General features: G+C 26.8%; 4 protein-coding genes across 5 annotated transcripts; 2 read left to right on the top strand and 2 right to left on the bottom strand.

Moving 5' to 3' along the window:
- The first annotated feature begins 3,477 nt into the window (after window positions 1-3,477).
- On the top strand, window positions 3,478-4,608 carry LOC122526588 (protein transport protein SFT2). Its single transcript, XM_043650143.1, has 3 exons — window positions 3,478-3,760; window positions 3,896-4,047; window positions 4,133-4,608. Exons 1-3 carry the CDS (start codon window positions 3,572-3,574, stop codon window positions 4,413-4,415), a joined length of 624 nt encoding a protein of 207 aa, XP_043506078.1. The 5' UTR covers window positions 3,478-3,571; the 3' UTR covers window positions 4,416-4,608.
- On the bottom strand, window positions 4,450-6,280 carry LOC122526522. Its single transcript, XM_043650021.1, has 5 exons — window positions 5,991-6,280; window positions 5,828-5,878; window positions 5,653-5,763; window positions 5,338-5,554; window positions 4,450-5,265 (listed from the first exon to the last, which is right to left on the bottom strand). The coding sequence occupies exons 1-5, from the start codon at window positions 6,095-6,097 to the stop codon at window positions 4,726-4,728; spliced, it is 1,026 nt and encodes a 341-aa protein (XP_043505956.1). The 5' UTR covers window positions 6,098-6,280; the 3' UTR covers window positions 4,450-4,725.
- Window positions 6,281-6,848: 568 nt separating this feature from the next.
- Window positions 6,849-10,285, top strand: LOC122516378 (mitochondrial uncoupling protein Bmcp). 2 transcript variants are annotated; one of them, XM_043634139.1, is made up of 8 exons: window positions 6,849-6,891; window positions 7,018-7,129; window positions 7,225-7,372; window positions 7,460-7,739; window positions 7,861-7,979; window positions 9,531-9,591; window positions 9,676-9,765; window positions 9,844-10,285. In XM_043634139.1, exons 2-8 carry the CDS (start codon window positions 7,048-7,050, stop codon window positions 9,958-9,960), a joined length of 897 nt encoding a protein of 298 aa, XP_043490074.1. In that variant the 5' UTR covers window positions 6,849-6,891; window positions 7,018-7,047; the 3' UTR covers window positions 9,961-10,285. The 2 variants fall into 2 exon arrangements, with proteins under 2 accessions (XP_043490074.1, XP_043490081.1); XM_043634146.1 differs by having other exon boundaries at window positions 6,879-6,956; window positions 7,045-7,129.
- Window positions 10,286-10,705: 420 nt separating this feature from the next.
- LOC122516373 (protein FAN-like) lies at window positions 10,706-15,767 on the bottom strand. Its single transcript, XM_043634126.1, has 16 exons — window positions 15,406-15,767; window positions 14,976-15,209; window positions 14,690-14,888; window positions 14,429-14,614; window positions 14,289-14,360; window positions 14,005-14,213; window positions 13,780-13,942; window positions 13,562-13,716; window positions 13,109-13,287; window positions 12,828-12,959; window positions 12,548-12,751; window positions 12,200-12,476; window positions 11,876-12,106; window positions 11,707-11,795; window positions 11,370-11,621; window positions 10,706-11,266 (listed from the first exon to the last, which is right to left on the bottom strand). Exons 1-16 carry the CDS (start codon window positions 15,417-15,419, stop codon window positions 11,169-11,171), a joined length of 2,694 nt encoding a protein of 897 aa, XP_043490061.1. The 5' UTR covers window positions 15,420-15,767; the 3' UTR covers window positions 10,706-11,168.
- Between the last annotated feature and the right edge of the window lie 542 nt (window positions 15,768-16,309).

The raw sequence follows: 16,309 nt of genomic DNA, 5'->3' as shown, positions 1-16,309 counted from the left end.
ACAACAACAACAACAAATGAAAAGAACTTTCGATTTACTCCCACATTCGTAGAAAAGAAAAAAAATATAAAATATGATTCGCGCGCGAAATAGGAATAATTGAAATGAAGGGAAAGAAGATAGAAAAATTCAATTCGTTTTTTAGTTCAGCTCTCTCACTCTATCTCTCTTTCTTTCTTTCTCTCTCTCTCTCTCTCTTTCTCTTACTCTTGTGCTGTGAAATTTATATTTTAAATATATTAGTAAGACCGTATCTATGAACTGTGACAAAAAATTATACTATACGGAAAGAAATTAAAAGAGAAAGAGAGAAAGAGAAAGAGAGAGAGAGAGAGAGAGGGGAGAGAAAGATAGAGAGAAAGATAAGGAAAAAAATAAGAATAAATTTAAATTAAATTATTTAAGGGTGAGATTAATCTTGGACCAATATTTTATTCACGATTATCGATTTAAAGTTGAAAATAATTCTACGAAATATTAAAACGATTTAAAAAGTTCGCAAGTATTTACGATGTGATCAACCAATGAACTAGACGAGAGTTTACGAAAAAAAAACATTTTTTTCATGATCGCATATCATTGGTTCGTAGATTGATCGTCCATTGACGAACTTCTTCGTAGAATTATGATCAATTTTAAATGGGTAATAGAAATTGAAATATTGCTCGGAATTCATTGGCAAACGAATAGAAAAAAAAAAAAATCTACTTTAATTTAGTATTAGAAAGTAAACTTAATTATTATATAATTATTGTATTAATTTTCGTTTCTTTCCCTCATTGCCAAATTCATTCATTTAACGTCAATTTTTGCAAAACAATCGTGCGCGAGTATTCATCCAATATCGAAGATAAATTACACGTCGTCGTTATTTCTGCAAAAAATCTAAATAATGCTCTTTGTTTAGACGATACCACCCACCGAACACCCACTACCGTCATCTAAATAAAAAAAGAAACAAAAAAAAAATATACGAGAATCTCTAAATTCTCTCAAATTTCTAATAAGATAAAAATCTATTTGTTAAATTCGTTTGAACGTAATTAGAAGAAATCAGCAATGTAGCAAAAAGGGCAGCTTAGATTAAGTAAAGTGTTATCGTTAGTTGTGTTCCCAAATGATTAGCATTAATTGTTGTCGATTAATATCATTCGAAAAATTAACGATTCATTTTTCAATTAGAATCGTATTTAACCTCTGCCTCTCTGTCTCTCTCTTTTTCTCTCTCCCTTTTTTTAATTCTTTTCTCACTCTCTCTCTCTCTCTCTCTCTCTCTCACTCTCTCTGTCTCTCTCTCTCTGTCTCTTTTTTGCACTTTGTGCCTGTCTCTTTTTTGCACTTTGTGCCTGTCTCTTTATTACTCAAGAAAACAATTTTATAAAATAATTATCGATCATTATCGATGAGAACTGATTAATGTAATATAAAAAACAAATATTTCCTATTTTCTTCCTTGCATTTTGCATTTTCTTTAATCTAATTATCTGTCTTCTTTTTTATGAATGATTTTTATAAAAATAGAAAAAAGAGATAGAGAAAGAGAGAGAGAGAGAGAGAGTGAGGAACAAATAAGATGATATAAATTCTCATCTTTTATCTAAATTATTTCATTTTGCTTATCTTATTATTATTAGATGCTGTATAATGAAAGTGTTTCTTCTTTCTATATTCTTCGCATACATTCTATGATATATTAACATTAACACACACACGTACATATAGCAAACATACATTCGCATAACACACACACACACACACATACATGAACACATAAACACACGAACTATAGTTTCCTTCTTCGTAGTGCACACAATTTGATTCAAGCGTAATATCGCGTATTGTATATTGTATACATAAACATAAATAATGATTATAATTATTCGCGTATTTTAATCTCCGGTAAAGACGCAGCTCTAAACGTTTTATTATCTTACGAGAACGATCGTTCCGAGATTAATTAAAAAATAGGCCGCGTTTTAATCATTACGCGTAATATTTGTAATAAGAACAGATTCGGCACGTTAAGATGCTAACAATATTAAAAATTGTATCTGTGCTGCCATTAGCATTAAAAAATGAGAGAAAGAGAGAGAGAGAGTGAAAATAAGAATGTGTGTGTGAGATTAAAAAAAAAATAAACCATGAAAAAGAAATATAAAAGGATAGAAAGAGAGAGAGAGAGAAAGAATAAGAATAAGAAGAAAAGGAAGTGCGTGATGAAATGATGATTGAAAAGCCAAAGTATATAATTAAACAACAAGATCCCCCCCTCTACATTTACAAGCACTCATACGATCGCGGAAACACACACACACACACATATATATAAATATATATATATATATATATATACACATAGAAATTAATACTTTCATGTCATAATTAAAATACACAAACCAAATACGATCATACACACATTCGCACACATACACATGTATACACACATATACATATTACACAAAAGCGCACGCAGCATAAATTACGTACCCGAGATGTAATCGTGTAAAAGCCTTTTAAATCCCAAGCAAGGAAACAAAAATACTTCGTTTCGCGGTACAAGCATGATTTTAGAAAATCCTTCATGTCGAATAATTATTAATTAGCATTCTCATTCCATATATCGTGTAATCGAGATATCGAGCGGTCGCGAACAGTACGTATTTAGTGGTTAAAAGAAATGATAAGAAGATGAAGAAGAAGAAGAAGATAAAACAAAATAATAAGAAATGAAGAAACCAGAAATAAGAGAAGACAAGTGTGGACCTAGACAAAAGTTATGGTTCTCTTTAGCGTGTTAATGTAATCGAATGTGATCGATTTGTTAATTAACATTGTCATGTTTTTCTTTTTTACATTGTGATTTTTAATGTTAATCATTATCGTCATTTGTCAGTTATTTATTAATATTATTGTCATTGTATTTAGTATTATTATTATTATTATTATTATTGATTATTGATTATTGATTATTGATTATTGATTATTGATTATAATTGTTTATTACTGATATAATTATTATTAGTTATTAACAACGTTATTGTCTTCGATCATAAACATTGAACAAATCTCTTGTTTCTAGTCAAAATCTTCTAGTCTCATTATAATTCCATCGACACATATACGATCCCATATGCGATTGAAACACGCGTTGTAGTAACATACACGATTTTTGCGATATAGAAAGAAAGGGAGAGAGAAAGAGAGCGATGCATTACCCGTACAAGAAATACAGTATACAATCCGTAAATATGAGGTAAATGTTGATTTGTTTAAATAAATGTAAGTTTGAAAATCCATCGTGAGTTTGTATATTAGCGCCAAATTGTTTCCGACTGGGGCCCATGACAAAAAATCAAAACTATTTTTTCAAAACTTTTACAAAACTTTTTATCGAATTATTTTCTTTCAATTCTTTAAAAAAAGAAAACAAAAAATTAATTAAAAAGTAAAAGAAATATATAATTGTTAAATATTATTTATTATTTTTCAAAAAATAGTAGTCGATAAGGTAGGAAATAATTTTATCGAAAGCTTAAAGCGCATGCACAGTTGAGATCAATCAATCATTAAAATGGCCGATCTCAATAAAGAATTAAACGAGTATCTTTTAAGAAGTAAAAAAAATGAAAGATGTGAAATATCTATGGAGACTGAGGCGAATTCCTCACAGGATTTTAAAAAATGGAATGAAATAATGCATCAAAGTAACGCAAACCAAAAATGGTATAAGGGACTAGGAGAAAAATGCTTTTCTAGCATGGTAAAAAGCTTCACTAACATAACCTTAACATCTCGATCGAAATATTTTTCATATCAATATAATGTTGTGTTTTTATTATTATTCATATTTAATATTTTACTATTTCTTTATTCCCCCTTTGATTTTTCTTCTTAGACAAAAAAGCAAAGACTCACGGCCTGTACATTATGCGGTTTCGCGGGATTTTTTTGCTTGTTAATATCTACATTTTATTTGCCTGTACTTTTAATATATGAAAGAAAATTTGTCGGATTGTACACCGTAGGAAGTATATTAATGTTATTAAGGTAGGTATTAAATATTATTAATTTAATTATTATTTTATAAATTGTGTCAATGTATCAATATTATGAAATAATTTGTCATTTACAGTTTGTGCTTTCTGTTGGGTCCAACCAGTTATTTAGAATCTTTACTTTCACCTAAAAGAAGATACTATGCGCTATCTTATATTACAATGTTGATAGCTACATTGTATTGTACGATCTATTTAAAATCAATGCTGTTAACATTATTGTGCTGCTTATTAGAATCCATTGCTCTGATTTTGTTTTTTATATCGAATTTGCCAGGTGGAACTATTACCCTAAATTTAATCACCAGAGTTTGTACCAAAATGTTCACAGCATCAATTGGTACTCCGTTCTCTGTATAATGTCATATCTTAGGTATTGAGTACTACTCACTTATAATATTAAGATATGTTTATTTTTATAATATTAACAAATTTTTGTATAAAGCATTTGATTCTATAGTTTCCAAAGACTGTACAATGTTACTCTATCATTATTAGGGCATATCTGTGCATCTGTTTGTACATATTACATCAATACATTCATTTTCATATACATTTTCGTCTATAAAATATTTTCTAAGAAAATAAATTTTTTGTTTACGATAAAACTATTATTGTACGAAAGCAATATTCGTATAAATACTTAAAGAAATTATTATTAGTTTTATAGCTAATTAGTTTTATTTATTTTTGGTTTCTTTTTCTTAGGAGCTTTAGTAGCTTTCGTTCTATTACTATTCCCTCGCAATTGTAATACTTTCAAGGGTAGATATGTAGTATTGCCATTATTAGATTTATCCTTTTCAGAGGGAGGGTTAAAATATCTTGTATTCTGTAAACTTGGTATATCGGTATCATTTAAATTAACATCATTAAAAGGAATAAATTCAGGGGTTTTATCATCAATATTCTTAGTATTATCACAGATAACATTAGGCGGAATAAACACTCTTTCTTTACACGAAGATCTAAATTTATAGATATTTTCCATCGAGATAAATTCTTCATTGACCCCAAAAGTACTTTCTTTTTTAGATACACTATCATTTACTTTATCACTCTTAATTATTGTACAATCTAAAGTCGTTTCCGTATCCATATCTGTAGATAATGTTTGTAATGATCTCATCGGTGCAGGATAATTTTTAGAGATATCCAATACACTATTGTACAACTTATGAAAATGATGATCCAAAGATAACACTATTTTCTATAACCAAACGTACATAGAATTAAAATAAAATAAATAAATTTTTTCAATTAAATATATAAAAAATCATACTTTCAAACCAAGTGTTGTAGATGAAAATCCAATAGTCTCAAATGTAAGATCTTTTAAAGATGATACAAGAAGAAATGGTATTTCTTTCCTTTGTGCCATCATGACAATATGCTTTATTAAAAGTGGCGGTTCCACGTTAGCATCCAATAGAACACAACATACTTCATCTTTTTCTAATGAACGTGTAACAGTATTCACACCAAGGACTACTGAATTTCTAAATAAATGAAGAAACAAGACAAATTACTTCAAATAAATGTTGGTGTTAGGATTGCATTAAGATTTGATGTTAAATTTATAAAAAAATAAACTTACAACATATCCCTTTTAGGGAATGGTTCCTCACTAACTTCTAGCTCTCCTTTTGGTTCATTTTCTTTATGTCTTCTTTTTTTACCCGGTGGTCTTCTTAACACTGGAAGTAATCTATAAAATATTGATATAATTTATTTAATTATGAAAACACACAAACATCAATGTATCAACTTACTCTTTTAATATAGAATTTAATTTTACTTTATCCTCTTGTTTTACCACAGGCCTGTTAATAGAATAAAAAAGAAAATAACATTTTTAAATGCTATCTTATAAAATTAAAGATATTTTATATGATAAAAAAAGAAATAAAAAATTAAGAAAAGTAAACAATGTACCAATAATTATCATGCGGTTGAGCTAGAACATTACGCAATTTGATAGATGTTCGTTTCCCTGACAAACTTTGTCTCTGTTGTTGTTTTGTCAATACCGGTGTATCCATAATTAAAAACTTATTATTATTGTACTTAAAAGAAATCGATAAATCTTCTCATTTCTAGAATCATAGAAGATACAGAATCTAAGTAATAAAGTGTAATATTTTGGTTAGGTGCATACAATGTTCACCTGGTGACAAATTTAGGAAACAATATTAGATAAAAATATGTCTTAATTATTTTAAATAATAAGCTTAAATATACACTTTTTAATTTTTAAATTATTTTTATATATATAATAATCTTAAATATATATTAGTCTTTAAATCATTTAGTATATCAAATTTAAATTACTATAGTTGTAATGTTGAATATATGTATTCTCTTATTATTAATATTTTTATTTTTAATATTAACAATAATAGTAAATAATATTTAGTAAAATGTGAGGTTAGGTATTTAAAAGAAAAAATCAATGTTAAAAATAATGTGAAACAAACAACTATAATATTTTACATTAATTTGATATTTATAATATTATCAGCTAATAAACAATTCATTCGTAATATGTTTGTTGATAATGGTATATGTTTTGGTGATAATTATGATGAGATATTTCATATCTTGTTTGTTTCACAAGTTCTATGATCACGTCTAATGTAATTTTTAGTTTCTGGTTGACGAATGAGCTCTCGTGACCGTATACGAGGGAGAATATTTTAAATTAATCTTTTTTAAGTATAGATTGACATTGTTATATATATATATTTTTTTTTTTGTGAAAAGAATTTCATTATTATTGCAGTGATATTTAAAAAAATCAATACAAATTATTATATTTGTTAAACGTTTTTTGTAGGTAATGTAAATAAGTGTTTCTTAAATATTATTTTATTATATACTGTTATTGTAATAACTATAACGGTAAGAAATCTATATGTCGTTTTATATTGATACTTATGAACAATTGTTTATTAATTAATAGAATTTATTGCTCAAAAAATAACCTAAGGTGATGGGAGAAAGACAATCTAGACAATCTAACGATTGGCGACCTTTTGTTTATGGAGGCCTTGCTTCTATCGTTGCAGAATTAGGTAAGTTTATTCAAATTGACATAAATATTTTATTAATATTTTTAATTATTCATAATTAGTCTTGTCTTAATATTTACGTCTATTTTTTTTTGTAGGTACTTTTCCTTTGGATACAACAAAAACACGTTTGCAAGTGCAAGGTCAAAAATTAGATAGAAAGCATGCACATTTAAAGTACTCTGGTATGACTAACGCTTTATTTCAAATATCTAAAGAAGAAGGATTTCGAGCTTTATATTCTGGGTATTTTAATTTTTATTAAGTCGACAAAAGTATTAGTTTCGTAGTTACTTGTTATCGCATTATTTACTTTTGATTTAAATTCTATAGGATTAGTTCCGCTATTCTTAGACAAGCTACATATGGAACAATAAAGTTTGGAACATATTATTCATTGCAAGAAATTGCTACAAAAAAATATGGAACAGATGACGCAGTACTTATTAATATTATATGCGCAGCGTTAGCTGGTGCAATATCAAGTGCAATAGCTAATCCTACAGATGTGATAAAAGTTCGTATGCAAGTAACAGGTATCGATGCTAATTTATCCTTAATAAGTTGCTTCCAAGATGTTTATCAACATGAAGGCATACGTGGCTTATGGAGGGTAATGTATATAATACCAATCAAAATATAAACTTTGTTTATAGAAGCGAAATGAAGTTAAGAGTTCTATGTAGTAACTAAGTTCCATTGCAAATAATAACATTTTTCTAATATTCTTACAGGGTGTAGGGCCAACTGCTCAAAGAGCCGCCATTATCGCGGCGGTAGAATTACCTATTTATGACTTTAGTAAGAGTAAATTTATGGAATTTCTTGGGGACAGTGTTAGTAACCATTTTGTGTAAGTCTCGAATTAAAACATTTGATAACAAAACAAAATTTAATACTATATGTATGCATCGGCACAAATTATAATGTTTTAGAAAGATTTTTTATAATGACTATTGATTCCAATTTATTATGGTACAATAATTTGATTTCTTTTGATTCTGAAAACAATTTTTTATAATTGTAATTTATCACTTTTATATTATATTTATATATAAGCATATTGTACATTGTAATACATTGTATTACATAATGCGTGTTGTACAATGTGTATTACTGATACTAATTGTATCAGCTTAACCCTTATCCAAGCAAATTTTGTACTCTTCTTTATATGGCAAAAATATCAATGATTCCTACTTTGCTATAAATTATATTTCAATCTGTTGTTTTATATAATTAAAAAAATATATTTTAATTTAATAATAATTAGCTTTTTCAAAATGTGTACGAAAAAAACATCTCGTATAATACATGATGTCATGTGACAATATATTTCGTCATCTCAAAGGTGTGCCTTCCTTATTAATATTTTGTTTCGATGTGCATTTTGTTGATATGCTTTACTTTATATAACATTTTGTTCGTCATATATTATTTTATATTTTTTAATGCATTTGTTAAAATGACAACAATTGACATTAATTGTCATTAATAACATAATAATAATACTTTATCTCTCAAAACTTTATTTAGGTTTTAGCAATGGATTTCATCATTTTACATGATGGAGTAATATCTAATGTTTGTATTAAGAGAGAGAAAAAGAAAGGAACAATCATTTCCTAAAATATCAACATTTTATTTCCAGGTCCATACTCATTATCTTGCACATGGGCGCAAGCAGTACATGGATGATATTGAGATGACCTCAGAGACTTAATACTAAAGTGTTCAGCACTCCGTGTTCAGTATAAGTTTATTGACACGTTCCTGCAGATGTTCTGCAACAAGAACCTTTTTTTGGTTAGCAATTTATGCATCCCCCGAGCTTTAGAAAATCCATTTACTAATTGCTAAACAGTGCATTATTTAAAAATCAATATATATATATTTATAAATATATATATATACATATATTATTACTACTAGTCATCGCAATTGCTGCATCGGAGGAGAAATCCTCTTGTTTTTTTTTGTTTTCCTTAATTAATATTGTTTTCTTTTTTTTCTTTTGATCCCAAAATACATTAATCGATACTAACAAATGATATTGTATGCTTTCCTATCATAATCATACGTCAGCACAGACATCATATATCTTAATACAAATTCACGCATAATGCCTGGATAAGGGTTCTTATTCTTCTTGTAATATACAACATTGACAATATGTGTTTAATAGAAATACGAATAATGTTAATTATTAGTAGATTCTTCTCTTATAACTATTCACAAAACGAAAATTCAATCTTCATAGTTGTTAAATTAAAATTTTTTTTTATCTCACTATTCGATACTTTATAATAAAACTATGAATTATTTAGTAACCGAGCCTGCAAACAAAAATCGATTGAAGAGAATTAACAAACTGATATAATTTAGATTCCAATTTATATTTCAGATCTAGTTTTATCGCCAGTATGGGAAGTGCAGTCGCTTCTACTCCCATAGATGTTGTACGTGTAAGTAATTGTATAATTATATAAGATCAAAGATTCAATTTATCTCTTATACAAATTTAATTTTCATCGACGTTTTAATTTTAGACACGACTGATGAATCAAAGAAGAGTATCAACTTCTAGTGGCAAGTTACCACCTCATATTTATAATGGAAGTATGGATTGTTTCATTCAGGTATTGGTAATTGTTGATAACAATTTTCAATTCTTCTTAAATTAAAACAAATTTATATTCTATACTTCAAACTTCCAGACCATAAAAAATGAAGGATTTTTTGCATTGTATAAAGGATTTATACCAACATGGTTTAGAATGGGTCCATGGAATATTATATTCTTTATTACTTACGAGCAATTGAAACAACTTTAATCATTAATAGCTTATCTTAGAAAAGAAAAAGTATTGATCCTATGCTTTAAAAGAGTTAACAGTATATATAGAAACTGGATCAGTGTATTTTTGTTGTTGCATTTAGCGTTAAGATTCTTTTTTTTAAATTAACTTATCTTCGTGTCTTCTCTTTACAAAGTTAGTAGAAATTAATGTATAGATTACTCCTTAAATGATGACATTGTAAAAAGTGTACAACATAATTTTTTTATCAATGAAAGCAGAATTCTTTAAAGTACAGAAAACGACAAATCTAAAAGTTTGCATTCGATCTTAAATTTGCATTTCATCGTTGCAACAAAAAGAAAACAAAGAAAGGAAAAGCACACATATAATATTTCTAGTATACTTTAGAAACGATATATATTTTTCTCAATAAAAGTAAACTGTTTAAAAGAAATGTTTTGAAAGTATATTTTAAAAAATAATGACTGATATTAAATGTTCTATAAAAAAGAAAAAAAAGAATTAAAAAAAAGGATAGAATAATCTCTAATTAAAAATATTCTATATCTAGTCAAATGAAAAATTTTCAAATCCAAAACTGCTAAGTATTATAAAAATAATTCACATTTTGAAAGCGATAAAAAATGAAAAATATGTAAAAGCACGCGTAGAGTATATATATAAAAACTTAAATTTAATATTTATATTTTTCTGAGGGATCTTACATGGTATTATATATATAGATAGATATATATGTATACATACATACAATACATGCTATCGTCAAAATAATTAATTTTATTTACTGTACAATATAAAATCATCATTTTAGGATACTCATAAAAAGATCTGTTGCACACATGTAACTATTATTTAAAATATAAATGTTCGCAAATAATCGAGATATCAATTTTTAAATATCCTCCTGCAATTTATTTACACGCTTTTTATAAAATAAACAAAAAGAAAAAGGATTCTTATTTTTTTTAAACAGTATATTTAATTTCATCTTTTTGATATATATATATTTACAAAGTTTCTTGAATTTCAACAAAATAATTAATCTTTCTTAAATCATATTTGCTTGTAACTAAAAAAGATATATTAATAATAATAAAATAAAGTAAAGAATACTTGAAACATATTTAAACTTATCTTTCAAGAACAATTACAATTTTTTCTCTTTTCTTTTTTAATTTTCCTTTTTAATTATAATATTTATAATATAGGCAAATAACTCATCACTTCTTTTTACATTCCCAAACTATAACTTTTCTATCTTTTCCACCCGTTATAACCATATTATTGTTAGTAGTTATCGCTATTGTGAAAATTGGTCCTGAAATAGTTAAAAAATAAACAATTAATTATATTATTACATATATTTAATTAATTAATTAATAACTTTAAAAAGATGTATGTAGTAATAAATTATGTAATACCGTCATGACAATGGATTTTTGACAGAAAAACCGCTTCTGGAAAATTCCATAAACTGATATTTCCAGCACTGTCTCCTATTAATAATAACATTCTGATCCATTTTAATGATAGTGCTTCGTGTTCCAAAGTTGTATGATAAATCTGAGTACTTGTTTGAATATCAACGATATTCAATGCTTGATCTTCTCCGCAAGTAACAATGCTTTTGCATTCAGGATCAAACGTCATTGCATTTACTTTTCCAGCGTGACCTTTTAATGAAATAAAATTCTAGTTATTAATTTCAAATTTTAAAATTTTATTTATAATTAGAAGCAAACGTAAAAAAAATATTACTTTTAACGGTAAATTGTAAACTATAATTGTCCATACTCCACAAAAATAATTCTCCATCTTCTGTGCCAGATACTAATAACATCTCATTGCTATAAATATTAAAATTAATTTCAATTTAATTCTAGAAATCGTAAGAAATTTGAAAATTTTAAATGAATAAAAGAATCACCTGGATATGTCGATACACGTTATTTTTGAATCATGATCTAACTGAGCTATAAAATATTCTGATGGTTTAATTTTTGATCCAGAGACGTAACTTTGCCAAACTTTGGCAGTACAATCCCACGATCCAGAAATAACAATTTGTCGCGACGGACTCCATGCCAAACAAGAAATTGCATCTTCGTGAGCTCGTAATGTATCAATCGTTTTACCAAATTCTATATCGTAAAATATCCTGAAAACAAAAACGTCGATTGAGCGTCATTTAATAATAACGTTAAAGTTAAATACAATATTTTCATTATTATAGAATTAGATATTTATTTACAGTGAATTGTCCCATGATCCAACAACGAGTATATTATGAGACAATGCTGTATAATATGATATACAGGATGAAAGTGGCAGAGATGATAAAGGAACACTTCGTGTTGGTTTTTTGTCTTTAATGGAATATAACTTAAACATACCATCATGACCTACAGATAGTATTTCATCATATGTTCCTTTATTAATTACTATAATACAGCTTACTCCGTCCTTATGTGATTGAAATGTTAGAAATTCGGATAAATTTATCGAACCTTTTATGAGAGACTTATCGTCTGAAAAACGATTTAAAAAATAAAATAATATTAACAACAATTGAATATAATTCAATCGTTGGAATGCATACCCGTGTCTGTCGTGTTTGAAATAGTTAACATTGAAATATGTAACGCATCTATAACTGGTGCTAATCTTTTAGGATGAGGTAAAGTAAAAACTTGTTTAGGAATTTGTCCAAATTCCATTATTTGTACTTCATATCCGTGCCGATCATTAATATCTCGAATCGTATCTAAATCAACTGCACCCTCGTAACACAGGTGAAAAAATACTAAAAATATATATACGTATAATAAATTTTTACAAGACCATGTTAACAAAAAAGAACTAACATTAAACATTATTACCATTATCAGCTTTTATTGCTTCAATTCCTTTTTGTTTGTATCCAAAAATCAAATCTATCCAATGATTTAAATTTTTTGAAACGTAATCGCTTTCTAAAGCATTTCTTAATTTTTGGATAAAATCTGAAGGTCCTGAAATCGATATAGTTAAAAAAAAAAAATCAAAAAATTATTAAATTAAAAATACTTTAATAAGTAAAGATATAATAAAATAAAAATATGTATGTAATATCAAATCCCTAACAGTTTGTAGAAAAGTATGCACATAGGAAATATTTTACCTTCTGCCCAAGGTGGCAGCTGCACATCACCGATTTTAGTACCATCGTGTCGATAACCAAAATCAATACCATAACTATTTACTAAAAAATCACCACCATTGTTTGTGTCATAAAACTCTGGGATCAATTCTTTAAAGTCAGACATGTTCACCAAAACATTTTTCCATACGTCAGCTACACTGTTAGGTATTTTATTTGCAAGAGAGTGAAACAAAAAATCGATTCTGCATTCTGGTATTAAAAGTATGAGTCTGATATTAAAGGCAAGTACAATGAAATACTATTTTGTTAATACGCAACGCTATTCAATTTTCTAGCCTTATATCACAAATAAATTATCAGCGTTAAATTAAATACAAAATATTTTTCATTATAATTTGCATAGAGAGAGAAAGAGAGAGAGAGAGAAAAAAGAAAGAAAGTGAAGGAATATGATTAGGTTTGTAATAATACCTGTTAAACATTCTATCAGGATGATCAAATCTTCCATTTTGAAGACAAAGCATATATTGCGGATACTTTCTCACTAAGTAAAATAATACAAAACCTGGCGTACTGTAATGAGATCCGTAAAGAAATTTTTGTTCTAACATTTCTGAGTAACGTTCCTATACACAAAATAATATATAATCGTGAGATACTATAATAATAATTTTTTAATAATGATTTACCTTTAATCTTTCTAATCTAGTAGGTTCAAGAGCGCCGATAGGCTTAGAAAGATCTCTATAAATATCAGGGTTGTTTAAATCCAATGTTGCTGATGTGTAATCTTTTATTATCCATGGTATTACAGGATATTGAGTCAAATCATGGAAAGTTCTGTCTGCCAAACTAAAACATAATTATTAATTAATTAATAATCTTTATTATATTAATTTTTTATGTATTTTTACCTATTAATATACAAAAGGTAATCATAATTTGACAGAGAACCATTCTGCCACCTCATCGTCATTTGATTCTGAGGAACAGTTTCCAGAGATACAGCAGATTGATCTAATAATTTTTTATAAAGTTCATCTCTATCATTTTGATTATTTAAAGAAAGAAACAAGTATTCGATTTTGCTATCAGCTTGCTTCTGCCATTTTATTTCAAGACCCTGTTCATAATAATAATTATTATTGTTAGATAAATAAATAATGTAAATGTTATAGTTGGTAATTCTGATACGTACGACTTGTCTCAAAAGAAATCTTCTTTGTATAATACTACTTATATCTTTTAATTGTATTTTTAAAACAGGATGCTAAAAAAATAATTTAATTAGTCATAGAATTTTATAATATGAATGAACATGTAAATGTATGGACTCACCTGATCCATATTATTATAAGGTTGAAAATATAATCTAGACGTAGTCAATAATACCCTGCCTGGATTAATAACGAGTGGTAATACTTTATTAGCTTGAATTTCTAAAACAACCGTTTCATACAAATCTTCTAACCAAGATGTATCGAAAGATACACGAGATTGTCTAGAGTGAACTATGGTCATTATCTTGTAAAAAAAACAGTTGTTATAATGCAAAAAAAACTTAATAATGCACACATATTATATTTAAAAATGATATACCATTGCGTTTTGTTCAGCCGTTGGCAAAGTAGCAGCACGATACAATTGCAATATTTGAGGAAGACAATTTTCTACCTTGGCATAATTGAAACAAAATTGAAACATTGCATTTTTATGGATAAATTTATATGGGGCAAGAACATTTTTCTCTAACATCTCCACGTACTGTTTACATTTAATATTTAACATATTAGTGGGTCTGAAAAATTGTTAAGCGTCAGCAATTGATAACGATTAATAATATTGCATTGAACTAATCTAAATAACATTGGAAAATTATGCTTACGTTTCTATATTATCTTCTGAATTATCCTGCTCGACAGTTGTGATTTCTTTAAGTTGTATTTTGATCAAGGGTTGAATGAAATCTTTATTAACAAAGACTAAAGACTTGGAACAAAGTTTCAATCTTCCATCAATCCATTCTTTTTGTTTTGGAAAGGAAGATTTTACCGCTCTCATCTGTACACTATAATCTTCAAAAAATATTTCTCCAGGCTCTAACAAGAGCATAGTAAATCTATAAAAAACAAAAAAGAAGGAATAATTTTTTGTACATATTTTGCAGGCTAGTTTAACATCATAAGTACTATAAATCCTAATAAATCCTGATAAAAAATACTGCATAGATTGCGTGCACAATAAATTATTTATTAATATTATTAACAAACTTATACGAAACGTGCAAATTATATTAGGAATAATAATCGGCTTACCTTTCTTTTTCCATTATTATGTATTTATAAGTATAAAAAGATTTCTAATTTACATATCACAATCGTTTCTTCTTCTTCTCCTATTGTCTAACTTGTAACAATAATTATTTACGTACTTTCATTTTGAACTAATATTTTTAATTTTAATAATTAAATTGCGCTAATTTTTATTTTAAAACAAGTAACTATCACATCGGTATGAATTATGAATCATCTGAAAGTTTACTTCTATAGTTCAATGATATTTCATGGTTACAGTAATGTATACATATTGTAATTTGCCATTACAAAAACCAAAGCGTTGTTTTCTTTTCTTTTTCAGAATTTTGATATTATTTATTACAATTAGTATAATGCGAAAAATCTAATTTATAAATTAAATATTTTTATCTTATCCAATAAGTTATAATAATTAAAAACAATGTTTCTTTACAAACATTTTATATTAGGTATTGTTATATATTACCGACGAAGTAAACTAATTATCGACTGAGTATCGCCGTTATTGCCGCGATTTATAAAATAGTGCGATTGTCAATTGTTCGTCGGTTGTCTTAAGGGTAAGAATGTTTTGCAGTGTAGTTTCAAACCTTATTAATTTTATCATTTTAATTACAATTATTAAAATGTTTTAACATCATTTTTAATTCAGAAAAAATCTATAAGAAATAAAGTGAATCATATATACTTTATAAGGAAATATGCGTTATTGTATATGTAAGAAGAATTTTACCATAGTAATCGACATTTTCTTAATTTAACAATTTTTTTATTTTTCTATACAATTATTTAATAATATTTTGTTATAAATACATATCCTTAGTATTATAAGATTTAAGATATTATTAAATTATACTTTAATTATCGAAATTTTAGTGAAATTATGCTATAATTTCGAGAGACT

This window comes from Polistes fuscatus, unplaced genomic scaffold (assembly GCF_010416935.1).
Source record: "Polistes fuscatus isolate 324 unplaced genomic scaffold, CU_Pfus_HIC Scaffold1, whole genome shotgun sequence".
Lineage (NCBI taxonomy): Eukaryota > Metazoa > Arthropoda > Insecta > Hymenoptera > Vespidae > Polistes > Polistes fuscatus.
The sequence above is the reverse complement of the archived record's forward strand: the minus strand, read 5'-3'. Positions and strand labels throughout refer to the sequence as shown.

What these genes read in the sequence shown, in the direction of transcription:
- LOC122526588 (XM_043650143.1), top strand. Translation starts at nt 3,572, where the DNA reads ATGGCCGATCTCAATAAAGAATTAAACGAGTATCTTTTAAGAAGTAAA. An exon ending in AAAAATGCTTTTCTAGCATG is followed by an intron (nt 3,761 to 3,895) that starts GTAAAAAGCTTC and finishes TTTTCTTCTTAG; the next exon opens with ACAAAAAAGCAAAGACTCAC. An exon ending in AGTATATTAATGTTATTAAG is followed by an intron (nt 4,048 to 4,132) that starts GTAGGTATTAAA and finishes TGTCATTTACAG; the next exon opens with TTTGTGCTTTCTGTTGGGTC.
- LOC122526522 (XM_043650021.1), bottom strand. Translation starts at nt 6,097, where the DNA reads ATGGATACACCGGTATTGACAAAACAACAACAGAGACAAAGTTTGTCA. An exon ending in TTCCCTAAAAGGGATATGTT is followed by an intron (nt 5,555 to 5,652) that starts GTAAGTTTATTT and finishes TCATTTATTTAG; the next exon opens with AAATTCAGTAGTCCTTGGTG. An exon ending in CTACAACACTTGGTTTGAAA is followed by an intron (nt 5,266 to 5,337) that starts GTATGATTTTTT and finishes GTTTGGTTATAG; the next exon opens with AAAATAGTGTTATCTTTGGA.
- LOC122516378 (XM_043634139.1), top strand. Translation starts at nt 7,048, where the DNA reads ATGGGAGAAAGACAATCTAGACAATCTAACGATTGGCGACCTTTTGTT. An exon ending in TTCTATCGTTGCAGAATTAG is followed by an intron (nt 7,130 to 7,224) that starts GTAAGTTTATTC and finishes TTTTTTTTGTAG; the next exon opens with GTACTTTTCCTTTGGATACA. An exon ending in TTTCGAGCTTTATATTCTGG is followed by an intron (nt 7,373 to 7,459) that starts GTATTTTAATTT and finishes TAAATTCTATAG; the next exon opens with GATTAGTTCCGCTATTCTTA.
- LOC122516373 (XM_043634126.1), bottom strand. An exon ending in GATTTCTTTTGAGACAAGTC is followed by an intron (nt 14,214 to 14,288) that starts GTACGTATCAGA and finishes TATTATGAACAG; the next exon opens with GGTCTTGAAATAAAATGGCA. An exon ending in CTAGATTAGAAAGATTAAAG is followed by an intron (nt 13,717 to 13,779) that starts GTAAATCATTAT and finishes TTTTGTGTATAG; the next exon opens with GAACGTTACTCAGAAATGTT.